This window comes from Pogoniulus pusillus, chromosome 29 (assembly GCF_015220805.1).
Source record: "Pogoniulus pusillus isolate bPogPus1 chromosome 29, bPogPus1.pri, whole genome shotgun sequence".
Taxonomy (NCBI): domain Eukaryota; kingdom Metazoa; phylum Chordata; class Aves; order Piciformes; family Lybiidae; genus Pogoniulus; species Pogoniulus pusillus.
In genome coordinates, this window is record NC_087292.1 from 12,208,039 (window position 1) to 12,233,856 (window position 25,818).

The following is a 25,818-nucleotide window of genomic DNA, read 5'->3' on the forward strand; positions in this document are numbered from 1 at the left end:
GGAGACAATTTAATTCCTTTTCATTATTTTTCAGTTAGAAACTGAATGAGAATAAAGGATCTTTTAAATAATTAATCAGCAATGCTCTTGGCTGCCCTCCAAATCCCAGAACACCCCCTCCTCCTCCCCTTTCTCAGTTAAACTCTTACACAACCGAAGAACAAGAGTCGATCTGAAGAGACAAAGGGACACTCTGTTCCCCTCACATGGTCTCCATTTCAGTAATGTCTATCTTTTCGCCTAAGGTCATATTGTATGATGAGTTTTCTTTCTACATTTATGGCCTTTTCATTCATCTCTAACTTCCTAGACCCTCCCTTCTCTGGAAGCCCTCTTGGCCTGTTGCATTCAGTCAGCACCCCAGCTCGGGTGTCTCCTTTGGGACTCTCTCAGAACCCCCAAGAAGGGCTATGCCAAGGTCCCAAGGTTGGCACAACCACTGCTCTGGGGATCCAGCTTCGTGTACAAGAGAAAAAAAAAATCCTGTGTTTCAGGTTGTCCTTTGTAGTTAAAGGTGGCCCAAGAGTCTTATAAACAGGGAACTTGGCTCAGGGAGCACAAACCTCTCTGCTGCTTCGAAATCAAACTGCCACATGTGATGCTAATGGTCAGTGACAGGGACTACAGCTGGCTTATTCATTTTATTTTTTTTTTAGATTAAAAACTTCAGAATTTTGTTCCCAGCTAAAAGTGTCTGAAAAAAAATTACAACAAATTAATTAAACAAAAAAAAAAAAGAAGGGGAGGGGCAGCGATGTTATTTAATATTATTCTCTGTCAAGTTTCAGGCACACGACGCCACACCGATGATGGTCTTATACCTTTATCCCTAAAATCTGGTCCTAAAAATCCTGCCACTTCCTCCAAAGTTATCTTTCCTAGTTTTTGTTTTCTACTTGCTACTTTTGATCGTTGTATTTGGTCATTACTATCAACTCGTTGCCGTTGTTCAATGCCCTCCTCAGCGTGAGCAAACTGCTGCCCCTCGGCTGCAGCCGGAAGGGCAACACATCCCATTTGTAACTCCTCCCTTGTGGTTCCCGTCCAATTGCCGCTGCTGGGGAGGTTGGCAGGGTAGGGAAGTTTGATTTCTGATTGCCATTGGCTAATTGTTCCCCTCTGACTGAATGCCGTTTTCCGCCCGCTCCCTAGCAGTGACTAACCGGGGATGAACTGCCTGAAGTGGGGCTGAGCGAACCTCCCTCTGCTCGGGAACCACGGCCATGGGGCCAGCTTTTACCTTTTCGTATTTAATTTTCATCCTCTGGAGTTCACAGATGGTTTCGGCCACAAATCGCCAAGCAACGGAGCGGCGCTGAGCCGTGAGGTAATGCCCGTGCCGGCCAGCGCTCCGCTGGCTCCTGTAGCACGTCCCGGGGCAGGGGACCACCCTCACCTCCCGGTAGTGGCAGAGGTGACGGCTCCGGGCACTGGCCTCCCAGGGCACCGAAGGCACCGCCGCCGCCGCCCCCCAGCTCTCGGCCCGGCCCGGCCCCGCCCCGGCCCCGCCCCACGAGGCGGTGGCTCCACCCCCTACGCCGCCATTCCGCACCGCTCCGCCCAGGGGGGCGGCCGCGGCCTGCTTCCGGCTCTCGCCGCGGTTGTTTCGGACCGCGGCGGGACGGGAGGAGCGATGGAGGACGCCGATTACTTCGAAGGCAGTGCGGTGGAGTGGGGGAACGAGGCAGACGGTGGGACGGTGAGCGCTTGCAGGTGCCTTAGCCGCGGCGCGGTTCGTTCCGGCCGTGCGGAGAGAGGTGGCAGCTGAGAGTCGGGCCTGAGACGGCCTGTGAGGGGAGCCGCGCTGCCTCTGCACGGCTCCGGAGAGGGGAGAGCTGCTCCGGAGCGACGTCGCCAGGCCCCAGGCTGGCTTCCGGAGGACTGTTGAGCTCTCTCGTTCCTGAAGCCGTGTCCTGGGCTCCTAGCTGAGGCAAAAAGCGCCGGGTGTAAGGGCTTGCCCCCCTCCGTGGGGCTGGTGCTTGAGTGGCTTAGCAGAGATGAAAACAACTGCATTGGAGTGCTTGGTTTTGCGTCCTTTGTACTGAGAAGTGCTTGGGAAGCAGGTAGTTTGCTGTTATGAACTGCAGTGTGCGAGTCTCTCTTGGCAAAATTAGCCTAAATATGTGAGCATAGGGGGAAAATAGGAGGAGAGAGATGGCTGACTTGACTGTGCTTGTGAACAGCAAGACGATGAGGATGGAGAGGGAGAAGACGATGCTGAAGTCCAGCAAGAATGCCTGAAGAAATTCTCAACCCCAGACTATATAATGGAGCCCTCTATATTTAACACCTTAAAGAGGTGAGTGGAGTGCATGTTCTTGGTGTTACTGGTGCTGTGAGTGCAGTTTTGTCACTTTGCATGGAAGCATGTGCAGAAATGTATAAATGATGCTATTGTTTTCCCTTTATTTAGAGTTTTAGTTTTCACTGCAACTTTCTAATAGTTAATTTCCAATCTTTTAATCAGGTATTTCCAAGCAGGAGGTTCTCCAGAGAATGTTATCCAGCTCCTCTCTGAAAACTACACTGCAGTGGCACAGACTGTTAATTTGCTGGCAGAGTGGCTCATTCAAACAGGTTTGATATGTAATACAGTATGATTTGGGTCTGAAGTCTGTCTTTTGTCAGAGATATCTGAATGGGTGGGAAATGTGATACTCAGAAAGTGGATCATCATCAAGTTGTCATCTTGTATGTGTATGTTATGGATCCTGTATGGATCATCATAAAGTTATCCTCCTGTGTATATCCTAAATTCTTTATAATAATGCCTTTATTCTGCTCAGGGAATAAATAATCTGTTGATAAACATTTTGAAATGCCCATAGACCGTTAGAAAGGATAATACAGTTGAAGTGACTGCATAAACTAGGTTCTTTCTGTTTTCATGCACAAGGGCAAGGCTGCTGTTACGTAGATGGTGCTACTAATACTTTATTTTTTTAGTAGCATTATATGATTAATATTGTAAAAAACAATTACCTTATTACTAGTTACTATTCTCTTTCAGTAGATGAAGGGTTCTTATACAGATGCCAGTATTCTTGGAGAAGAATTGGGTATTACCAGTCTATTTATGAGTTGTTCTGCGGCCTCTCATAAGCTGTGTTCAGCGTTATCTTGTGGTATCTTTGCTTACAAATTAAAAGAACTGTTAGATGCTGATCTCAGAAACATAGGACCACTCTTTACTACTTCACACACTGTTTTGTAGTATGCTATCAAAGCTACTGATAGTCAATATATTAAAAGGTCAGGCTTTAGTCTGTAGTAAGATGGCTTTGTGCACCCTGGTAATCTCTTTCATATTTAAGATGGGAGTGTTTTGGTATCAGGGCCAGGAACAGTCCTGACATGACTGGTACTGTGTTTGTGTAACCAATGAAGAGAACAAGAAAAGGAGTAGTGTGACCTGTCTGTGATCCTGAATGTCTCCATCTGTAAATCTGTCTGTATTAGTGTGGCTTAATAGCAGAACTGCTAACTCTCATCTTCTCTGTCTTGATATTCTGGGTAGTTCCTGTTCTCATTGAAAAAATTAAGATATTGCTGCCATGTTTGATTTAATTGCACCTGCCAAGTTTTTTGTTCTTTCTATACAGGTGTTGAGCCATTGCAAGTTCAGGAGACAGTAGAAAACCATTTAAAGAGCTTACTTATCAAGCATTTTGACCCTCGGAAAGCAGATTCCATCTTTACAGAGGAAGGAGAGGTGTGCCTGGAATACATATTGCTATCTCTACATGAGTGGATACTACATAGAAGCTTTCATCTGATTAAATAGTAGATGGGGGGGAAGGGAAATTGTATCTTCAAAGCTCTTTGGTTAAGAAATAAGTGGTGTCAGAAAACCATCTGTATTTCAGTGGAGTTGTCAGAGGTTTAGAGTACTTAGAAGCTTTGAATGCATCCTCATTTGTAATGAAGTTTTGTAAACCAACTCATGGGACTCCTAAGAAGCAAAAGCCTTACTTTTAATGATCTTGACAACTAGTTATTCTTAAATTTCTCTTTATTGCTGTCATCTTTTTCAGACTCCGGCCTGGCTTGAGCAAATGATAGCACATACTACATGGAGAGATCTCTTTTACAAGTTGGCAGAAGCCCATCCTGACTGCTTAATGCTTAATTTTACTGTGAAGGTTAGTATTATAATCTAATAAATGAGAATATACCCAGAGGGCAAACTGTTCCAGCACCAAATATTGGCTGTGGTCGTGCTTGTATATTTTGTGCATGTCTGCTAGTATTGCATATTCAATTGCATATGTCAGAACAGCACATGTGCTCTTTTTGTTTTCTTCTAGACTTGTTAGAATATCTAATACATATATATGTGTGTGTGTGTAAATAATACAAGTTTTCTGTGATGTTTCTGTTTTTACAGCTTATATCTGATGCTGGATATCAAGGGGAAATAACTAGTGTTTCAACAGCATGTCAGCAGCTAGAAGTGTTTTCCAGAGTCCTGCGTACATCTCTGGCAACAATTTTAGATGGAGGAGAAGAAAACCTTGAAAAGAACCTTCCGGAGTTTGCTGTAAGTTTGTTGCTGTTGTTGGGGTTTTTTAGGTGTTTTCTTGTTTATGTGAAAAGAAAATAGTATTTTCTTTTTAGTTTAGGATATGTAAATCACTGGAGAATTGTAGAGAATCTTGACATCAAGTCTTACAAAATCTTTTGAACTAAAAAAATAGGGAATTAAGCTTCTTGGTCATCCTGTGACCAATAATTCCTTGGGTTGCTTATATGACACTTCTTATATTTATTAAGTTAATTGTAAAAAGTGTGGGTAGAGCTGTTCTCTTTTGTATTTGATGCAAGATCTAAATATCAGTATAGTCAGTCCCTTGCACATTAAAATAATCCTTTCATCATCTACATCAGTGTGAAAGTTGCCATCTGAATCAATCCAGCATATGTTGTGTGTTGTGAAATAGCATCATGACGAAGTCCTCAATGTAGCCATTTCTTCTTGTGTTGTATTAGTACTGCTGTGATACTGTGCTTTTCACTGCTTCCTTTTGGCATCTGGGGTTTTGAGTTTGCTGATCATAGAAGCATACCTGCATGTTCCTTGTTGACTGGTTAGATTTTTTTGCTATGTGCTTTCACAGAAGATGGTGTGCCATGGAGAACACACTTACCTGTTTGCTCAGTCTATGATGTCCATATTAGCTCAAGAAGAGCAAGGAGGGTCAGCTGTCAGACGGATTGCTCAGGAGGTTCAGCGATATGCTCATGAGAAGTAAGTGGCAGTTATTAGTGAAATGCAATTCACTGGGGTTTGTAAACTGCTGGGTTTTGCTTATTCTTGATTACCTTTCAGCAGCAACGGGAGAATTCTTAACTGCAACAGAGCAGTTCTTGTAGCAGTCTTCAATTTCTGGAGAATCAGAAAAGCTCAGCATCCTGTACTGGGAGACCTGAAATTAGAAGAGCAAAGAATTGAAGTTTCTATCTATTAAAAAATATATATTTGAATTATTCCATGAGCATTGTTAGAAATAAAGAAGAGAAATACAGGCCTATTCCTCTAATTACTCAAGATGAGGAGTTCTGTTCCAAGGCATAAGGATGTGCCATCACATTGACTCAGTGAAGCTAAAACTGAAATGTCCAAGTTGAGAAATCTCAAGTTGTTCTGTGTGTTTGCTCTTCATCCAGAGGCCATGATGCTAGCCAGATCACTTTAGCATTGGGTACTGCAGCCTCCTACCCTCGAGCATGTCAGGCTCTTGGTGCGATGTTGTCCAAAGGTGCTCTGAATCCAGCAGATATCACTGTCCTGTTCAAAATGTTTACCAGCATGGACCCACCTCCAGTAGAACTGGTTAGTAGTTATGTTTTTATGACCTCTGAAACTTCTGTTCCTGTAGCACTCAAAAATAACAATGTCTTGATATGCTAAGTATTATATTGACCCAGAATGGAACTTGTCACTCAGACTCACCCCTCTATAATTTTCAGTAATGTCTAAATGTGAAACTGTGACTTTTATGCTATTTTACATTAGCTCTTATATTGATTTTTCTTGTCCTGTGTGTTTTTTTAATTGCATTATGTGTATTTGCTTTATAAATTTTATATTCAATAAATGAAAGAACTCTTCAACAAGAGATAAAGATGGCAACAAATTAATAATCTTATTTTATTAAAAAACAACCAAGCAAAAAACCCAAACCAACCAAACAAATCCACTGTTTTGCAGTTTGTTACAAGCAGGCCTAAATGGCATGTTTCACTTTTGTTACTGCTTTGTCCTGTTATGGGCTCTGGGAAGAAATGGTTATATTTAGATACTTTAATGATATAGTCTGTTTCCTTTGATTGTTTCTTTTTAATTTCTGACAAACATTTGTGTATCCAGAAAACTGTCTAACCTGCTCCCAAGGGGGAATGTGTTATAGCTCATTCCATTCAAGGTATATTAGATGCAACAACTGTATATTCAGTCACCTCTCATCATCCTCAGGCTCTAATAAACTGTTGATTTCCTCTACAGATTCGAGTACCTGCCTTTTTGGACCTCTTCATGCAGTCATTGTTTAAGCCAGGTGCTAAGATCAACCAGGACCACAAACATAAATTTATTCACATACTGGCATATGCAGCCAGTGTAGTAGAGATGTGGAAAAAGGTAATGTTCAGCTCTATGAATGAGATTATTTTAACCTGACTGTGCTAAAGAGTATGATCTTAAAGCTGCTCAGTTTAAAATAAAGTATTCTGCTTGATTCACTTAATTTAATATGAAATGTTTCTGGCTTCAGCTGAAATGACTAAAAATTGTAGACTCTGGTGATCAAACAGTACTATAAAAGTCTTGAGTGCACTCAGTGTTTTTGGTGTCTTTCCCTGCTTCCCCTGAGGTTTATCAGTAGCAGTTGTGTACTGCTAGAATCTTGTGTCATTTTTCAGAGGAGAAAGAATTTAGTTTTATGAAGTAGAGAAAAATGATTCTTTGGGAATAAAGCAAACATCCTTGTGCTTAAGCTTGTTGATAACTAGTTTTCTGAAACTTGCATTTGAGTGTAAATTTGGAGAAAGTTCATGTAATCTTAGGCTTGTTACAGGTAACCAGAGACATGTGCTATATTCACAACTCTTGCATTCAAACTTTGCAATTTTCCAGAACAAGAGGGTGAGCATAAACAAGGATGAACTCAAGTCAACTTCAAAAGCCATTGAAACTGTTCATAATCTGTGTTGCAATGAGAACAAAGGAGCATCAGAGTTGGTTGCAGAACTGAGCACTCTCTATCAGTGCATCAGGTGAGCTGTGAGACTGGTCCAAGCTTCAGCTGGAGGGAAAGTAATATTTAGGAGAGGCACTACTACTAAAGAGGAATGCCTTCATAGACTACTCTGGGAACATCTTTCTTGTAGAATACATAAAGATGTGATCTGAAAGCAACTCTCAGAACTGTATGCCTTACTCTTTGGAATCCATGTCATGGTGACACAGATTCTGGCTTTCACTGACAACATGTCCCAGAATTTGCTTTGCTCTGCAAGAAGATGACAGATTACTTTGACTTCCTTATAAAGCTTTCCTAGCAATAGATGTGTCCTTAGAAGTATCAAATAGCAGATACTGAATAAATGGAAAGTGTACATTAATTTTGTTGCCTATTTTGTGCTGAGCAGGGAGAATCTTTGTTGAAAGGAATTTCCTCCAACCCATCATTTGTTTATATTCAAGTTTCCTGGGAGCTTTTGTTTTGCTTGGGGTTTTTAAACTGTAAATGCTCCTGTGCTGATGTGATCTTCTTTTTCTGTAGGTTCCCAGTGGTGGCAATGGGTGTGTTAAAGTGGGTAGATTGGACAGTGTCAGAACCACGATACTTTCAGCTGCAGACTGATCACACTCCAGTTCATCTGGCATTATTGGATGAGGTAAAAATGTATATAGAACCTTGCTGAAGACTAAGGGCTGTTTTGAAGACTAAGGGCAGTTTTGATGGCTGTAACCGGAGTACGTGTGGTTCACCGTCTGTCACTTGCAGTCAGTCACTATACAGGGGTGAATCTGTTTCTATTCAGAGTTAATTACTGGGTTTTGTCAGCTCATCATCACTTGGTAGGAAAACTTCAGCATCAGAGAGACAGTGTGAAATATTTTTAGAAAAGACTTTACATCTGGCACTGAACATCGATGTAAACTTGTCTAATAAAGACTGCTTCGGTTTCTAAGCTGAATTTCTGAAGATCTAACTTTCCTCTCTTGATTGCAGATCAGTACATGCCATCAGCTGCTTCATCCCCAGGTTCTACAACTTCTTGTCAAGCTCTTTGAAACGGAACATTCACAGCTTGATGTAATGGAGCAGGTAATTGTCAAAGGATTTGGTATTTGTATGCCTTCCTGTTAGTTATGTTTATTCAAGAGTTGCTTTTGCTGTCACAGCAGTTGTAAGAGTTTAATGTAGGGATACGGTCATGGTTAAAAGGTAGCAGAGCAGATACTGAATCAACAAGAATGAACGCTAACACTTGCAAGCTTCTGAGAGGAAGTTCTAATCTGTTAGTTCTTTTTTCACACCATCAGCTGGAATTGAAGAAGACACTCTTGGACAGGATGGTGCACTTACTCAGTCGAGGATACGTCCTACCTGTTGTCAGCTATATCCGCAAATGCCTGGAGAAGCTAGATACAGACATCTCTCTCATCAGATACTTTGTTACAGAGGTCAGCAACAAAAACTACTTACTTACATAGAAATAAAATTTAGTATCAGTCATATGTGTTTGGCTATTAAATAAGCTTGGCTCAGATTCAGAAATCAGAACAGAAGATAGATTTTGAGCAAGGTATGTAATATCAGTACTCACTGGGATGTGATTTGGCCTTACTCCTGATTTCTGAAAGTAGTAAGGTACTGGACAGAAAACCCCAAAAATACATAAGTAATTACTTGTACAAAGAACAACAGGTCTTAAGTGCAACTGTTTGTATGCTGTCAATACTAGTATTGTAAATTAAATATTGTTCCTACTACTTCTCAAACTGGAAGAATAATCCATTGCTGTCTGCTGTTTCAGGTGCTTGATGTGATTGCTCCTCCATATACATCGGACTTTGTGCAGCTTTTTCTTCCCATCTTGGAGAATGAAAGTATTGCAGGTACTATTAAAACAGAAGGTGAACATGATCCTGTCACAGAGTTTATAGGTAAGTCACACTTATTCCTTTCGTACTTGCTCCCATTTGTATTTGTTACACCTCGCAAATAATGTTTAGGAGGAGGACTGCTAAAAATAGAAATGGCTCTAAGTAATTTTATAGGTAACTTCCTTTTTAGGGACCTAAGTTTAGCAATTTTCCTTTAATCAAGAGTCTCGGGGGAGTAGTGAGGAACCTGGGACAAATGCTGCATATTGACAACTATCACTCTAAGGAAAGAATGGGAAAGGATTTAGTATGTCATAAAACACTCCTATCCTAAAATATTGTCTGTCCAGATCCTAAAATCCTAATTATTTACATGACACACAAATCCATATGCAAACAGATAAATCAGAGCTATGTACTGAACACTTTTGTTTTTCCTTTTAAGCTCATTGCAAATCTAACTTTATTATGATGAACTAAGCAGTGGAAGATACCAAGAATGCAGAACACACAGTAACTACTTTGCCATATTCTCCACAAGTAAGATTCTGTAACTGGGCAACACAGCAGACAAAAAATCCGACAAAAAATCCAACAAAAATCCCCAAAGAAAACATGGAATAAAGGGCTGAAGGGCATTTGCTTGACTTGCATGGTGACCTTGAGTTTCATATCAGAGGACTGTTAACATACTTCAAAAAATGGAGTAATACTGAAGGATTTTCTGTGATGCAAATCAGCATAAGTCTGAATATTCTTGGGGAGGTAGCAGGAGAGAGAATTATTTTGCAGAATGTTATTTTGCTAATCATGGAATTTATCAGTGATTGTGTAATCTGCAAAGCCTGAAGAATGAGGAAGTGGTTCCTACAAAACAACTTTGCAGACAGATCTCAAGTGCTCTAGGTTTTGATATTGTGACTTGCCATAAAAGAGTTTGTGTGATGAGCTCTGCTGCAGAGAAGCCACAATGCCTCTTTCTCTCACCTCTAATATTAGAATTCTAAATATCCTATGTGTTTACTGCTATGAAAAAAACCCACCCTGTTTTGTGTAACACAAGTGGAGTTGTAACAGTCAAAGTTAGTTTTGTATTAACAGATGAATCCTACATATGTTACCTTTCAGAATCTATTTCCTGTTAAACAGATGCATCACATGTTACTGGTAAGTTTCATTACCACATCAGAATTCTACTGCTCTCCAAAAATATGAATGGGTGCAGAAATTTCATTACTGCTTTGTTTTTATACTTCTCTACTGTGTCCTGGTTTATGCCAAACAGTGGGGGATACACCCAAAATTATAATTTACCTTTAAATAAAGTTGTTGGGTTTTTTTCCAGAGACTTCTTTCAAAGTTTCCTTGAGCCCACTCTTTTTTGTTCACTAGGCTGGATTTCTCTTTGTACAGCAGCCAATTGTATAGAGTCATCTTATAATAAGAAGTACGTCTTTCCTTTCCTTAGTTGGTCCCTCATATTCCACAGTGACTGTGCTTAGCATAATAACAGTGTTTTCATCACATTGAAGCACAGCTTGGAAAAGGCAAAACTTGCTTCTTCAGAAACTGTTCTGAACTTCTTTGCCTATCTTTGAACAGAAGACAAACTATCATTCCACCCAACTCTCACCATTTAAACTTGAGGCCTACTATTCATGTTTTGAGTAGAATTAGCACACATTTGGCTTTTTAAAGCCCCAGACTTCCTTTGTGGCATAAACTACAGAAACAATTCACCTTGTAGAGCTTCATTTTTAGGCACTGTCTTGCCTTTTAGTGTAGCAAGAGCAGTTTGTTCTGCACCCATTGCAAATTTGCCAGCTTTCAGATAAATGTATACTTCTGCTTTCCTGTGTTCAATCTTGGTATCACTTCCTCTAAACACTTGAGTTCCTTTTGTGATTTTTTTCCATGTAGAGTCTTTTTTAACTAGTTAAACCTCCATGATGGTCTAATATTCACATTTCAAGGGAACTTTAGTTACAGCAGCTGCAGTAGCTTGGCACCTTTAATCCTTATCAACACTCTGGAGTCATTTTGCACTGGTAAAGCAAAGCCAAGGAAATAATTTTAAATCTAGGCAGGTGTAGCTTGTATCTTTTATCTCCTGTGGAAGCAGTGTGGTTTACCTTGAATTAGTCTGAACCATCATAATTGCTATATAGACTGTTGCTGACCAGCCCTGTCACAAGGAAGAGTCCAGTAAAAGCAGTACCATTCTGGATAAGCTTTGAGCAATTAGTCTACCATGTGAGACTGCTTGTTAGCTACAACAAGAGAAAGCAACTGAAAACATACTAAGCTCTTATAACACACATGGTCATGTAAAAGTTCATTTATTAAATGCAATTAACAATGCCAGTTTAATAACATTCGATATGGCACTGATTTGCCACTTAGCAAGTGGCTGTGTTTTGTGGCAATTTAGACTTTGTCCCTTTAAAAATGGCACAGCCATCTACATATTAAAACAAGGAATTTGAGCAGAGACAAGTAATTAAATACCTAAAGTGTGTCTAAACTTTGTGTTTTGATCAAAGCAATTCCTGCTGAATTAAAAACAACCGTGTTACGTGATACTTCTAATAGCATTGTTTCACTAGGAGGCCAATGAAACAACAGCAGATTAAGTTTTTGAATTTATGTCCACATTTAGCTTTGTTTTTTCCATTTACATCATGTTGAGAGAGTTGCTCAGTACGGTCAGAAAACTCAATATTGAGTATACTGTCTTGTTTTTTGTCAGTCTACAGAAATTGTGATTTAAAAATAGATTTAATATAAACAGGTTTTGTGTTTTAAGTCAGTATGTATGCATCCAGGCAGACAACTTTTTTTATTGGTAATTATTTACAACTTAAAGGTAATATATCTACAGGCAGCTCTGTATTTACTGTGAAGGCAGTGTGTGTTACTCTGAGCTACTTTTGCTGAGCTGCCTGATAGTGTTGAACCATGAAAGCATTTTAGAATACTATTTCTTAAACAGAAAAAGGTTGTGTTGGGAAGGTTCCAAACCAAGTAGTTCCTAACATAAAGATGTAGTTGTACAATACAGACTCAAGGAAGTATAGGATCTCCATAGGCACAGTCTTCTTCAATAGCAAGATTGTAGTCAGCTCCTTTTCCACCTTTATATGCACTTGTCACAATTCTCAGCCACCCTCTTTCACCCTGTAAAGAATTAATTTTCATTGTAAATTAGAAAACATCACTACAGAAAATATGCACTGTTGCATCTGTTGTCTGCCAGATATGAAGGATTTAAATGAATCTAGGGATTCACTCAAGGTTAAGTGTAGCATAGGGTTCACAGGGCAACCTTGTTTAAAATGGCAATCTACTTTGGTGATTTACATTCCACTCATCTATTCAGCTTGATTTTTGCCTACAGCTAACAGGAATTACAGTTGCTCTTAAACTAGAGCTGCATATCCATGAAAGGGTAATGTTTAGGATGAGTTGACATTACTCAGGTAGCTTTGGCTGAATAGCCTTGACAAGATTAGTTCAGTTTTGGTTTTTTAATGCTAGTCTAGTTCAAAGAAAGTTTTAGTTTTTCTGTCCACAGGCTAGCTTCCTGTTTGCAAGTGAAAACCCCCACCTTTCTAAAAAATCACTCTGCAAATGTGTTTGCTCCCATGTTTCCTTACCCAGGGTTCACCCCATGAGTTACGAACAATCCAGTATTCTGTGCCATTTTCTACACCCCAGCCAGCCACAGATACAATGTGATTGACCACAGGTGAAGGGTTGTACTCTGTGTAAAGTCCTCCAGTGTAAGCATCCAACTTTTCAGTAGCCATTATGCCACAGCTGTAATAAAGCAGAGAAAACATTTTATAAAAGGGGATCAGGGCAGGGGCCTGCCTAGAAACCAGTTGGTTGACTTCAGAGCTCAGTTTACCTACAAACAAACTAATATATGCAGAGTTGCTAATGTATGCTAGAGAAGCAGACTTCAGTCAGTCTGTGTTTCCTGTATTTCAATCCCAGTAGCACCAGTGGATAAATTCAACAACCATTCAAGGTTGATTTTCTGTGGGATGTTTTTGTTTGTTGTTGGGGTTTGTATGTTTTTTTTGGTGTTTTGTTTGTTATTTTTTTACCTAATTGGTCCATTAGTATAAATTTCTGCCATCATTTTTTCTCTTCCACTGACAGACCCATAGTCAGCAACTTTCCAGAGAGTGTAGTTCTTTATCACGTGGCATTCTCCAAAAGTAACACAAGTTCCACACTGGTTAAACTTCTTACACTCTACAAGACAAAAGTGATACTTAGCACTGCAAGATAACACTTTTCTTCAAGGGAATTAATTATACCACACTAAGCTTTTTTTAATTTTCAATTATTTGAGGCTAGTATTAAGAGTAGTGGCTAATTCATATTCTCCTTAAAGTCCCTGCAATCACAAGTTACTATTCTTTACTTCATAAGCATAAGTTGTTTGATGAGGAAGTGTTTCAGGTGTGCTTCTCCACAGATAAACTATTCTGGTCATACATGACCAGACAAAGGTTACATTTCTCCTTTGTTTAGCTGGAGGTGACACTCGTAATTATTTCAGTACATTAGAGATTAGATATCACAAACTTAAGAGATAAAGTCAAAACAATTGAGCTGTGTAAACTTGTCTGGACATGATTTAATACTATGCTGTCTGGTCACAGTAAAAAGAGATACAGCCCTGTAAAGAAAACCTGTCCTGTCAGGAACCGCACTGAAAGGCAGGAACCAGTGCACTGCAAACCCACAACACTACTTCTTCTTAAAAATGTATTTATATTAAGATCTGCTAAACCTGGGATGAAATCTTACAACAAAGCAAATAGGCATCATACTTTGATCCTTAGCTTGGTAGTTGTTGCAGGTCTCATCTGGGATGCCATGGTCATGGGCATACGTCCAAACACCTGAGTGGTCTCCACCCTCACAGGATCCTGCATCAGCACAGTCAATGACGTTCTGAACAGAGAGATAAGCAGAAGGCCATGCACCTTTCCTCTTTATGTTGATTCGATCTGTAAGGACAAGAAATTAGGGGGCTTTAGTGGAATGTGTGGGTAGTTGCACATTGCCATTTTGTAATTAGTGTTAAACCTGTCTTTCATTGAGCCTGCAACTTTGCAGGCAGCAGTACTTGTGCTTGGAAAAGCTTCTGTTGCAGACAGAGGCCCAGTGTGTGCAGGCTGTGTTATTCTGGGTTTCCATCAGAAGTTTTTATCCATTAAAAATTCAGCAGAAGTATGCAGATGAGCAGAGTGTTTAAAGCCTTGACACTACCCTGGACCTCTTCTAATTCAAGTCACAGCTTCTGTAAACTTCCAGATCTGTTTTCCTAGCTTTGACAGCAAAGGGTTTACAAATGCACATTATAAACCCATCTCTCACCAGCCTCTTTTACAGGAGCACAGCATAAATCCATGCAGAGGCATAAGCCCATGCAGCCTAGGCCTCTGTCTCTGAGAGACACATTTTGCAAACTTAAAGCAAGGAAAAGCTTTTAGAACATATCTTCATTGTTATGTCAACATTTCACTGTTATTCTGCCATCTCAGACAGGCTTTGCCATCCTCCTGCCTTATTTTGTCAGAAGCAACAAGCTCACTTGGCAGAAGAGCTTCCCAGTGAGTATTTATAAACTGCTGCTCACAGTGCATTAACAGTCTTAACTGATGCCACTGTAGTACTTGTAATCCTATTAGTACTAACAACAGTCAGCTATACTTGACAGATCTGGGAGGCATTATCCCAGCCTAGCCTCTGAGCAACAGAAGGAACAAATTCTTTAACTACTGACAGCAGTTTAAAAAAAAATGTATTTTTTAAAATCAACTGTGTAGACCTATAAAAATACACATTCAAATACCTACATCTACAATTCAGTTGTAACCAGTTGCACAATTAAGAAATGGCTGTATCTTATCTGTCCTAGTACTTCACTACATCCTGGCAGGTTTCATATGTCTGTATTCTTGTACTGCTTAAAAACTGTCCCTTTGTGGTTCCTTGCTGTCTGCTTACATCGGCATTGTCTCCCCTTTTCTGCACACTTTTCTCTTTCTCCTGTGCACTTAATCCTCTTACAGCCTTTCTGGTTAAACAGTACCTCTGCAGCATGTTACTGTGGCATGCAAATCATTTGCTCTCCCTAGAGAAAGTTGCTTCAGCTGAAGGAAATCTCTGCTTCCCTTTTCCCAACAGAAAGGGCTGGTATCTGTCTGCTGAAGCCAGATTTGTCTGTGTTCTGTGGTAGTCAGCTCACTTGAATTAGCTCCTGAAGCTAATACCCTGCAAGCCCTTCCCACAAGATGCAGCTGCTTTCATTTCCTCCTATCCACCCACCACTTGAGCAGCCCTTTGCTGCTGTAGATGCAGTGCAGCAGGCTGAGGTAGCAAAAAGGGGAAGGAGACATAGTTAACCGCAACATCTGCTGCTACCATCACCTCCAAGAAGGGGAGCAAAAAACCCAGATCTTATTCCAGGCCCTCAATAGTTTGACAGAAACTCTGAACAAACTCCTTTTGCAAACAGCTTTTTAACCATGCCAACGTTTCCCATCCCCCAGTTTGGGAGAGCGAGGACAACCTTGCTCTGATAATCTTCTCTACTGAAACCTAACCTCCGTGCCTTCAGCTTGCAAGTGTTCCCTGTTCCTGGTGTATTCACAGAATCATTTTGGTTAGAAGGGATCTTTGCTTTGAGTCCAACCATTTAATCCACCATGGCCAGGTCACCACTAAACAGTGCCCCTCTGCACCACATCGACATGCTTTTTAAACCCCTCCAGAGATGATGGATCCAGCACTTGCTGGGGCAACCTGTCCATGGCCTGGCAACCCTTTCAGTGACAACTTTTTTCCTAATGTCCAACCTAGACCTCCCCTGGCACAACTTGGGGCTCTTTCCTCTTGTCTTATTGCCTGATACTTGGGAGAAATAATGAACCTCCACCTAGCTCCAGCCTCCTTTGAGGTGGCTGTAGTAAGCAATAAGGTTTCCCCTTCGGCCTCCTTTTCTCTAGACTAAACAATCCCAGTGCCCTCGGCCACTCCTCATCCACAGACGTCTTGTCCTAGGTTTTTTGCTGCGTTAGTCACTGAAGTAATTTGTCAGCTCATCTTCACAGCAGCTATTTTGCCGGCTGAAGATAAACTTCCTTTGCTTACTGATCTCTGAATGCCAGGGGGTGCCCAGGTCGGCAGATGGGCCAAGTGCCGCGTACCTGCCAAGGCGCTGGTGCTGCCGTGCGCCCAACAGGACCCGCAGTACTGCGGGATGTGCTGGTTTCGAGTGGTGCTGGCGTAGTTGATGCCGTTCACGTTCCGCCAGTCCCAGCTCTGGGGCAGCGCAGACACATCCAGGTACTCGTGCGGGCGGGGGTAGGTCCTGTGCGGAGGCAGAACGCAGAACTAGCGCCCGCGCTGCATTCTAAGGCCAAGCGAGGGCTTTTCCCCGAGCTTGGCGATGAGCACCGGCGGGGAGCGCGGCTCACGTGACCGCGGGCAGCGTGACCGCTCCCGTGACCGCCGGTGGGCACCGGGACCCCCCCGCCCCGGGAGCCCTCCGACCCCGCGGGAGCAGTCACCAGGCAGCGGGGAGCTAGAGCAGCCCCGGGGAGCGCCCCCCCGAGCTCCTCCGGGGAAACGGGGACAGCGCCGTCCCGGAGAGCCCCTCCCGAGATCGGGCAATGCTGGGCTTGCAAGCCTCCCCGTCCCGTGCTGGCTGGCGCTGCGCCTGTGCCTGCCCAGACCCTTCCCCCGCTCTCCCCTCCGTGACGCCATTTGGACAGGGGCGGCGGAGGTAGCCTGGGCCGTTCCGCTGCCGGGCAGCAGCCCCATAAGAGCAGAGGCGGCAGGGACAAAGCTCACCTCAGTCCGGGGGCCTTGCGCGGGGCCGGCTTGTAGCAGTGCTGCCCTTCCCTGAAGTAAAGACCGGCGAGAGCGGCAGGACAGAGGCAGCCGCAGAGCAGCAGCAGGCACGCAAGGCGCCGGCACAGTAGAGCCATGCTGGGAGCGGCTGCACCTTTCACCACAGCGCGACACCGGCGTTTGAAGGCAGAGGGGAAGCTCTAGTGGGCGGGCGGCGGCGGACGCTGGGCGGTGGCGGCAGGCGGAGCGCCCGGGGCTGGGCAAGGCCCGGGGCCGCCTGCTCACCTGAGGCGGGAGGGGCGCGGAGCCACCCTTCAGTTCCTCAGGCCGCGCTTACCATCGTGTCCCTGATCACAGAATCATGGAGCGACGGCGACTACAAGAGACCGTGCTGGGTCACCATGTCCCTTAGCGCCACATCTTCACGGCTTGTAAACCCCTCCTGGGATGGAAATTCCACCTCTTCCCTGGGCAGCCTGTGCCAGGGCTTGACAACACTTGCGTTGAAGAAGTTTTTCCCTATGTCCAACCTAAACCTCCCCTGGTACAACTTGAGGCCATTTTCTCGTGTTCTATGCTTGTTACTGGGTGACGAGACCGACCCCCACCTCACTATAACCTCCTTTCAGGTAGCTGTAGAGGGCAAAGGCTTCCCTCAGTCTCCTTTTCTCCAGACTAAGCAACTCCAGTTCCCTGGACTCAGTAAGTAGAGTGTGTGCATTGCTAAATCCATCCTATCTTACATGCTCAGAAATACAGTAATTTTGATCATATTCACCCCACTCTTCCCTCCTCCCCCCCCCCCAAAAAAAAAAAAGGAGAAAAACACCCCAAAAGTCGTTTTGTTTTTTAAAAGCTTTTAAAGCTTTTGAATAGCTACTACATTTTTTCATTGTCGTGATACAATGTATTGAACAATCCTATCTTGCTGTCCACACAGGATGTGTAATCCAAGGCCTCGTGTCTGGGGTGGGTGCAGACCCTGTGTGTAAGCAGGTTCTTGTTCCTTTACCTTTGGCCTAACACGAGCATTGCGTAAGACTGCACCCGGTGACTGTGATTGCATAAAGCAGGCAGGCTGGGTTTGGGGGTTTTTTGTTTTGTTTTGTTGGAGTTTTTTGCTAGTCCTAGATTTTGAATTTCTCAGGCCCTTTTATTACAAAGGAATACAAGTCAGTGTCCATTTTTTAGGCTCTTTAGGGACATTTGACATTGCTTTATTATCTGCTACGTGATTCAGTCAACAGTAAAAACAATTTTCTAATTTACCTGCAGAAGTTTTAAGTATCTGTGTGTATATCTTACATATGCTGGCTAGAGCTTTCATGTTTGGTGAACAAGTTGAGTTAACCACAGCTGGTTCTTCCCTCGTAGTTTTTCTTCCTGAGCTCTCAATACTTTTTATAAAAGGCAGGAGATTTATTAGCTTCACATTGTGAATAGGGAGACCAGGACACTGAGAACAGCTACGACAAAGGGAACAGCAGAGCAGGAGCTGCGCCTGACTGCCAGCTGATTCAAACTCAACAGTAGCTGCAGTTGTGCCAGTAGGGCCCAAGCAAGGGTACTACCTAGCAGACAAATTATGTGCTGCAGGCAGTAATGTTTTGCCAGGTCATAAATCTGCAGTGTGGTGAAGGTAGTAAACTGCTTGGCTGTTGAATCCAACTGCACCAAACCCTAATTGTTCGAACATAAGTGTTCCTTACGCCGATGACAGCCTACAGTGGGCAGTCCTACCTGGTTGCCTTTAGATTATCTATCAGAGGAAGGCAATCTTTAATTAGGTGAAACAGGTAGTCTTTAGTGCCTGTTGAATGCAATGCTTTTTAGTATCATTCCTGAGGTTGATGTTGCTAGATTATTTGAGACTAGCATCAACTCATCTGGTAGCTGTCGACAGATCTCTCTAAAATTATCTGCTGGCCTACATCCAGGCTTATCTCAAACTGAATAGGCTTCTTAACAATCTCCTTTTCAACTGTGAAGAGCTAGTTTCTCCCAAGCAACCCATACTTAAGAAGAAGTATCTCAGAGTGGCTCCCTGCACATGGCGTTTGTTGCTGTTGGGTATTGTGGCATTAAAAAAAAACAACAACCACAGAACAAACCATAAAAAATAGAAACACCACCCCCACCAATATCCCCAAAAGCCCTGCCTTGTTTGTGGTCTCGGCTTGCACCCATTGCTGGGGCTTTGGTATCTAGGGCTCACTCTGAGGGCAATAGAAGCAGTGGATGGCCTGATAATAGACACTGTGGGGCAGGCTGGTTGCAGCCATGCCCAGTGCCAGGCTGCTCCTAATCTCCACAGTGCCAAAGGTCCCTTGAAGTCAGCCCTTCCGCCACCATCTCCTCTTTCCCCGGTGACGGTCACTGCGCTAATCTGCAGTAGCACATGTTCAATGGCTGTCCCTGGGAAGCTCGCTCAGGCAGTTAACAGGCCTGAGGTTTCTCCGTGCTGAGAAGTGACAGGCCTGCAGATAAATGTACCGAGAAGCAGGCTTTTCATAGACCACGTCTGGGGCAAAGACAGGCTTGGAGGGCCACAAAAATGCAGTTGGGAAGGAGAGGAAAAACAGTCATAAACCCACCTTTGCCTCACAAAGCACCTCAGGTACCTCGTGTCATGTGTTGTAATTGTTGAGACTACAAGGAAGTGCTTCAGAGGAGGTACATGATTCCTGGCAGCTCTTCTTTGCAAGCCAAGCCCAATGTTAAAGGATTGCACACTTCTTTCACTTCCCCCTCTCCCCACCCTTTTTTTTTTCTTCTCCTTTGCATATGAGATGGTCTCAGCAGGTATTTGTATTCCTGAAGTTATTTTGCCAACATTTTTGTGGTCAGCAAATTAACAACGTCAGCCTCATAAGTCGTTGCTAATGTAGATGAATACATTGCATATTTTCAGTAGTTTTTTTTTACTGACAGTTGTGCTCTGCCACATTGTGTTAAGGCAGCTCCCATTCAGAATGCAGCAATCTGATGTACAACTCAGAACTGCGCTATTACTTTTAGCTAAAAAACAAATATGGAATGTGCATGGATAAGATAAAATTTGCTTTCAAAAATGTCCAAATAACCTTTCCAGAATTTTGTCTTAGGAAACTGTAGAAGATATCTTCTGCCATTGTAGAAAATACCTACATTGTGGCAATGGACCAGAACTGTTACGTTGTCTTACTGGGTAAACTAAACTCTTCAGAGCATATGTGGTGGTTTTTTTAAGAATAAAAAACTGTTGCTTTTTTTTAATACAGAATAATTTAAAGGTGCTTTCCTAGCTCCTTTTCCTCTCCTTAAAAGGAACAGTTGCAAAGCACTGAGAGTCATCTGATGTGTACTACTACAAGTTTCCAGAGGATGGTCTGTTCTGGGTTTCTGCTGCTCAGTGATATTAGCCCTGTTTATCAGCAGGCAACACAACTGTCATGTTTTGCTCAGCCATGTATCATTTCCTTTAATGCAGTGAAACATTTCACACAGTGAACATTGTAATTCAGTGGGACTGGCTTTTGACCTCTTGCATTTTCCTGGCAAGTTCTGAAATATTACATCTCAGGTATTAGAAAATAAATATAAAAAATACTGTGCTGCTTAATGGCAGGAAAGGAAAAGAGAGAAAGAGAGGAAAAGAAAGTGAGCACCTGTGCAAGTTAGCCACAAGCTAATTCAGATTTTTTAGGTCAGCTGAAATAGATGGATTCCTGTTCATTGCTGAAGGAACATTTATCACCAACAGTGCAGTGTTCTGTTTTAAAAAGTACTTTTTTATTATGCATCCTGTCCCTTTCTTCCATGCAGCTAGACACTGACAGTGAACTACAGGTTTGCCTGGCAATATAGGAGGCTGCTGGTCAAAAGGTGTTACTATTTTTATTATGGACATTGTTTTGCACAACTCATATGATGGTAAATTTTGAATTGTGGCAGAAACACATGTAATAAATTAAGATTCTTCATTTTTTGCTATAATCCATATATATATATATATATATTTCTGTGGGTGTATATATATATAGTATATAAAATAGTGTAATGCAAATGCGCCATGCAGCAGTATTCCTGAATTACAGTTTGTTGCATAGAGAACTGGAATCAATTGGAAGGAGGTGCATGAGACAATTTTCTAAGCCCCTCAGTAATGTACCTGTGCTCCTGTACTCAGGCACTTTGGAATGCTCTGCTGAGCAGCCTGAGGAGTTGGCTACACCCCTTGCTGGCTGAGTGACAGTCCCACCAGTATAAAAAGGCCCCTTGGGCAGACTGTGCTGGGCGTAGCTGATAGAGAAGCAGAAAGAGGGCTTGTTTCGGGGACTGTAACTAGAAATCCTGTGTTAGGTCATAGCCACCAACGGGTCTAAGCTACACAAAATGCGTGAAATTGTGCATCTTCAGATTGGCCAGTGTGGGAACCAAATTGGCTCTAAGGTAAGGTAACTTTTCCATATTGGTCATTAGTAGTAAGCTGTCAGTTATAGCAGGTCAAATGTCATTAACAGGTGGGGACTTTTGGGTGGAACTATTACTTGTTAAGTCAGTGGTAGGAACCACAGCACATTAGCAATGAATATTTCAGCACGAAAGTCAGAAGATGGGCTTGCTCCTCATGCAAAGGTTAATGTTAAGACTGTAAAAAAATAAAACATCTGCAGTAACTATGGCATGATGGTTATAAGTGATCCAGAGTATTCCTGCTGGGACTCATATTCCCAGGGACAATAATCTATTCTGCAATGTACCGGGACTAGTGAAGGAGACAGGAATTTCAGGACTGCAAAGTTGTAATGCCAGTACTTTAATTCAGTCATATAGCAGGAATTCTGCCACATTGCAATTGTTAATATGGGGGTTTATTAATGACCTGTGCTATCAGTGACCAACTGGGTTTTTCTACAAGTGGCACAAAATGCAGTTAAAGATTCCTGCCTAAGAGGCAGTCATGTCATTGGGACTATTTTGGTGTGATTCAAATGCTGTTATTACTTAGAGAGAAGTCACTCATTGCTGACTGTGTGTGCTAGGTGAAAAAAACCACAACATTGCTTTTAGCTGTGTGATGGCCATACACGTTGTTGATATGGAGGAAGTTGTAAAAAAAAAAAGTCTTTGGGTTATCTGGGTATGAGACATATTTGAACATACAAGGTATATCTTTATTGTGTTCTTCCTCCATTTCATGTTCCCAAAAAAACCTCACCTTGATTCATTTTATTAGAACATGAAGCTGTTGATGGACAGAGAATGTCAGGTTAGACTCAAATAATTTGAATGCAGCCAGAGTGATAGTTGAAAGGTTTGTGTTTTTTTCTGTTGGCATTGGGATGGAAACCACTTATTTTTAGTAAGACCTGTAGAAAAGTGCACATGCACACTAAATACAGCACACATTGACAATGGTGTATTTGTACACTCAAAATGCTGCTAAAGCAGGAGGCCTTTACAATTAAAATAGGCTGGTCATTATAGTGAGTGGGTGTGTCTGCATTAACACTCCTGTGGCTGCTCCCTAGATAAGAGCCCCAGTACAGGCCATCCATATGAACGTCAAGATAGGCTATTCAGGACCAATAGCTGTTTTTGGAAAGCATTGCTCATGTACAAATTTGTCTGGGCCAGCCTTGCCATGCTACAACCCCACTTGTGCATGACAGCCTCCCAGAGCAGCCCTCCCCAATCCACACTCCACCCCACACCTCCTCTTTAATGTAGTTCATACCAACTAGTACCTGTGTTATTTGACATCACTTTTATTTTACTATAAAGGGAACAAATTGAGGGTCTCCACCTCTTAGTGCATGGGTGATAGCTAAGCAGAACAAATGGTCTACTAAACTTGTCCCTTGAGTTTACTAAGGAAGTGCTCTGATGCAGCATGTAAATGGAACAAGACCCCAGGCTTAGGGCACAGTTCCCATTTCCTGTGCAGGCAGGCAAAGGTGCAGCAGAGATGGTGCTGAGCACATTGTGCTGAAAAAAACCAACCATAATCTGAGAGTGTATTGAGCCTTTTTTCCTTTTTTTTCAGTTCTGGGAGGTGATAAGTGATGAACATGGGATTGACATCGCTGGAAACTACTGTGGGGGTGCATCATTGCAGCTTGAGCGAATTAATGTGTACTTCAACGAGGCTTACTGTAAGTACTCAGCACTCTTAGGGTGTTGGCAGAGCAATCTGCAATGCCAACGTGAAGATTAAAATAAGTAATTAAAAATAAATATCCCCCAAATGACTGTAGGTGGGTTGGATTTTTCAGAGTAGATTCTAGGCATAGCTCTGACTTCTGACAAGCAATTGTTCACATTGAGTTTCTTTTGTCCTAGCCCATAAATATGTGCCCCGTTCTATCTTGGTGGACCTGGAACCTGGGACGATGGACAGCGTACGATCCAGCAAAATAGGCCCTCTCTTCCGACCTGACAATTTTATTCATGGTATGTACATCATGCTGTCAGCAAACTAACTAGAGTCAACTGCTCCAAACCACCTTTTGACTCCCATCTTTGCAGCCTTTAGAAATTCTCCTCTTAATTTTGTGGCTGTTCTTTCTGTACTGCTGTTCACAGGTAATTCAGGTGCTGGAAACAACTGGGCTAAGGGTCATTACACAGAAGGTGCTGAACTGATTGAAAATGTTATGGATGTGGTCAGGAATGAGTGTGAGAGCTGTGACTGCCTTCAGGGATTCCAGCTCATCCATTCGCTGGGTGGTGGCACAGGCTCAGGCATGGGCACTCTCCTCATCAACAAAATCAGAGAAGAATATCCCGACAGGATTATGAACACTTTCAGCGTTGTGCCTTCACCCAAAGTATCTGACACAGTCGTAGAGCCATATAATGCCATCCTCTCCATCCATCAGCTAATAGAGAACACAGATGAAACCTTTTGCATTGACAATGAAGCTCTATATGACATATGCTTCAGAACTTTAAAGCTCACCAATCCCACATATGGTGACCTCAACCACTTAGTGTCCCTAACAATGAGCGGTGTCACAACCTCACTCCGTTTTCCTGGTCAGCTGAATGCAGACCTGAGGAAGCTGGCCGTTAACATGGTACCCTTTCCTCGCCTGCATTTCTTTATGCCAGGCTTTGCTCCACTGACAGCTCGAGGCAGTCAACAGTACAGAGCCCTCTCAGTGCCAGAGCTTACTCAGCAGATGTTCGATGCACGCAACATGATGGCAGCATGTGACCCTCGTCGTGGACGGTACTTGACTGTGGCATGCATCTTCAGAGGCCGAATGTCTACTAGAGAAGTGGATGAGCAGTTGCTGTCTGTCCAGACCAAGAATAGTTCCTACTTTGTGGAGTGGATCCCTAATAATGTCAAAGTGGCTGTGTGTGACATACCACCACGAGGGCTGAAGATGGCAGCTACCTTCATTGGCAATAACACAGCCATTCAGGAGCTCTTCATCAGGGTTTCTGAGCAGTTCTCAGCTATGTTCAGAAGGAAAGCATTTCTCCACTGGTATACTGGTGAAGGAATGGATGAGATGGAATTCTCTGAAGCAGAAGGTAACACAAATGACCTTGTGTCTGAGTACCAACAGTACCAGGATGCAACAGCAGATGTTGAGGAATATGAAGAGGTAGAAGCAGAAGCCAGCCCAGAAAAGGAAGCCGCATAAAAACAATAGTAATAAAGAAACATTTTCTGAATAAGCCTGTTGACACTCACTAAAGAAAAAGCAGTAGCTGTCATCCACATACCAAAACCAGCACCTTTCTTAAGTTTTTTCCTATGCATCTGGCCAACATGTATGCACTACCACAGTACAGTGCTTTTGAAATGAATGGCAGCCATCCTTTACTCTCCTGAAAAACTGTTGACACTGAACCTCTCCAAAACAGAGCCACCATGAAGACAAGCTGGCTCATAAGCCTTTCTTATAAATGTACTCTAAAGCTTTTAGAGTATTATCATCAGAGAATGAATGTAATATACAGCCTCTCTGCCTCTGTATATAGACCAGGAACATAAGCCACAGCTAAACATGCAATCATCAGCTCATCAATTTATTTATTCTCAGGTAAAGAGTCTGTGTTTCATTTGTGAACTTGCCACTGGTTTAGGACACATGGACTTCTGTAAGGCTTGTAAAGGCAGTGTTGATTTCATTTTATTACACACTCCACAGGCCAATGCAGACCTGCAGACATGTTTAGTGCCTTATGTTGCAGAGCAGGGAACAATGGTAGGGCAAAAGACTGAATATGCACATTTTTAATACTTTTTAAAGTGTACTAGTAGTTGTATCACATTGCTGGCTTATATTATTGCAGTGCTTGTATTCATTATCATCGTGTGGCTTGTTTTGACTTCAAACTATAGATTGATTTATGTTAGCATACAAAGTTGTGAACATTGTGCATAAGTTTTAGTGTGGCTTTTTTCCCACCATGTACTAACCACTGTAAATTTTCCTGTCATTCAGTACAGTAAAATGGATAGAATGGTTTGCAGCTAGTTAGATAATTTCAACAGCAATCACTAAATCACAAACATACCTTGACTTCAGGGAAGATAAGTTTTTTTGCCATTCAGAGTCATCTATTTCACACTGTATTTATAATACTCTTTAAATAAAAACTATATACCAAACTATAAACTACTTTGATACTTGAAACATTTCAAGCACAAGTCATAGTTTATTTTTGCAAGGACTACTTTTAAGTTGCATTTAAAAAATAGAGCTTGTTTTATTATACTCTTAGATCTGAGAGTTTACTATACTCTGAAGCTGAAGCATCCATGTGAACAGCCCTTGAGCCAGCTCTTTAAGCATGCTGCACCTCTTCTTGTGCAGGGGGAC

The 25,818-nt window shown here is 42.4% G+C and overlaps 3 protein-coding genes across 7 annotated transcripts; 2 read left to right on the plus strand and 1 right to left on the minus strand.

The window, feature by feature from the left end:
- The first annotated feature begins 1,564 nt into the window (after positions 1 to 1,564).
- Positions 1,565 to 10,461, plus strand: NELFCD (negative elongation factor complex member C/D). Of its 3 annotated transcripts, none has more exons than XM_064167926.1 (15): positions 1,565 to 1,713; positions 2,184 to 2,299; positions 2,468 to 2,577; positions 3,603 to 3,712; positions 4,035 to 4,142; positions 4,388 to 4,540; positions 5,118 to 5,248; positions 5,668 to 5,833; positions 6,506 to 6,640; positions 7,136 to 7,275; positions 7,785 to 7,899; positions 8,238 to 8,333; positions 8,552 to 8,692; positions 9,046 to 9,175; positions 9,561 to 10,461. In XM_064167926.1, the coding sequence occupies exons 2-15, from the start codon at positions 2,268 to 2,270 to the stop codon at positions 9,593 to 9,595; spliced, it is 1,602 nt and encodes a 533-aa protein (XP_064023996.1). In that variant the 5' UTR covers positions 1,565 to 1,713; positions 2,184 to 2,267; the 3' UTR covers positions 9,596 to 10,461. The 3 variants fall into 3 exon arrangements, with proteins under 3 accessions (XP_064023996.1, XP_064023995.1, XP_064023994.1); XM_064167925.1 differs by having other exon boundaries at positions 1,565 to 1,699; XM_064167924.1 differs by lacking the exon at positions 9,561 to 10,461 and having other exon boundaries at positions 1,565 to 1,699; positions 9,046 to 9,541.
- A 977-nt stretch (positions 10,462 to 11,438) lies between these two features.
- CTSZ (cathepsin Z) lies at positions 11,439 to 17,214 on the minus strand. Its single transcript, XM_064167935.1, has 6 exons — positions 16,994 to 17,214; positions 16,348 to 16,511; positions 13,963 to 14,142; positions 13,228 to 13,378; positions 12,772 to 12,934; positions 11,439 to 12,292 (listed from the first exon to the last, which is right to left on the minus strand). Exons 1-6 carry the CDS (start codon positions 17,128 to 17,130, stop codon positions 12,179 to 12,181), a joined length of 909 nt encoding a protein of 302 aa, XP_064024005.1. The 5' UTR covers positions 17,131 to 17,214; the 3' UTR covers positions 11,439 to 12,178.
- A 431-nt stretch (positions 17,215 to 17,645) lies between these two features.
- On the plus strand, positions 17,646 to 25,614 carry TUBB1 (tubulin beta 1 class VI). Of its 3 annotated transcripts, none has more exons than XM_064167929.1 (4): positions 17,646 to 17,695; positions 23,022 to 23,130; positions 23,318 to 23,428; positions 23,561 to 25,614. In XM_064167929.1, the coding sequence occupies exons 3-4, from the start codon at positions 23,368 to 23,370 to the stop codon at positions 24,631 to 24,633; spliced, it is 1,134 nt and encodes a 377-aa protein (XP_064023999.1). In that variant the 5' UTR covers positions 17,646 to 17,695; positions 23,022 to 23,130; positions 23,318 to 23,367; the 3' UTR covers positions 24,634 to 25,614. The 3 variants fall into 3 exon arrangements, with proteins under 3 accessions (XP_064023999.1, XP_064024001.1, XP_064023998.1); XM_064167931.1 differs by lacking the exon at positions 17,646 to 17,695 and adding an exon at positions 20,146 to 20,180; XM_064167928.1 differs by lacking the exon at positions 17,646 to 17,695 and adding an exon at positions 20,281 to 21,424.
- The last annotated feature ends 204 nt before the right edge of the window (positions 25,615 to 25,818 follow it).

Excerpts from the sequence above, each read along its gene's own strand:
- TUBB1 (XM_064167928.1), top strand. The coding sequence starts at position 21,368 with ATGCGTGAAATTGTGCATCTTCAGATTGGCCAGTGTGGGAACCAAATT. Across the intron at positions 21,425-23,021 it reads GGAACCAAATTGGCTCTAAG|TTCTGGGAGGTGATAAGTGA; the intron begins GTAAGGTAACTT and ends CTTTTTTTTCAG. Across the intron at positions 23,131-23,317 it reads GTACTTCAACGAGGCTTACT|CCCATAAATATGTGCCCCGT; the intron begins GTAAGTACTCAG and ends CTTTTGTCCTAG.
- CTSZ (XM_064167935.1), bottom strand. The coding sequence starts at position 17,130 with ATGGCTCTACTGTGCCGGCGCCTTGCGTGCCTGCTGCTGCTCTGCGGC. Across the intron at positions 16,512-16,993 it reads CGCAAGGCCCCCGGACTGAG|GACCTACCCCCGCCCGCACG; the intron begins GTGAGCTTTGTC and ends GCCTCCGCACAG. Across the intron at positions 12,293-12,771 it reads ACTCATGGGGTGAACCCTGG|GGTGAAAGAGGGTGGCTGAG; the intron begins GTAAGGAAACAT and ends AATTCTTTACAG.
- NELFCD (XM_064167924.1), top strand. The coding sequence starts at position 1,634 with ATGGAGGACGCCGATTACTTCGAAGGCAGTGCGGTGGAGTGGGGGAAC. Across the intron at positions 3,713-4,034 it reads TCTTTACAGAGGAAGGAGAG|ACTCCGGCCTGGCTTGAGCA; the intron begins GTGTGCCTGGAA and ends CATCTTTTTCAG. Across the intron at positions 6,641-7,135 it reads TAGTAGAGATGTGGAAAAAG|AACAAGAGGGTGAGCATAAA; the intron begins GTAATGTTCAGC and ends GCAATTTTCCAG.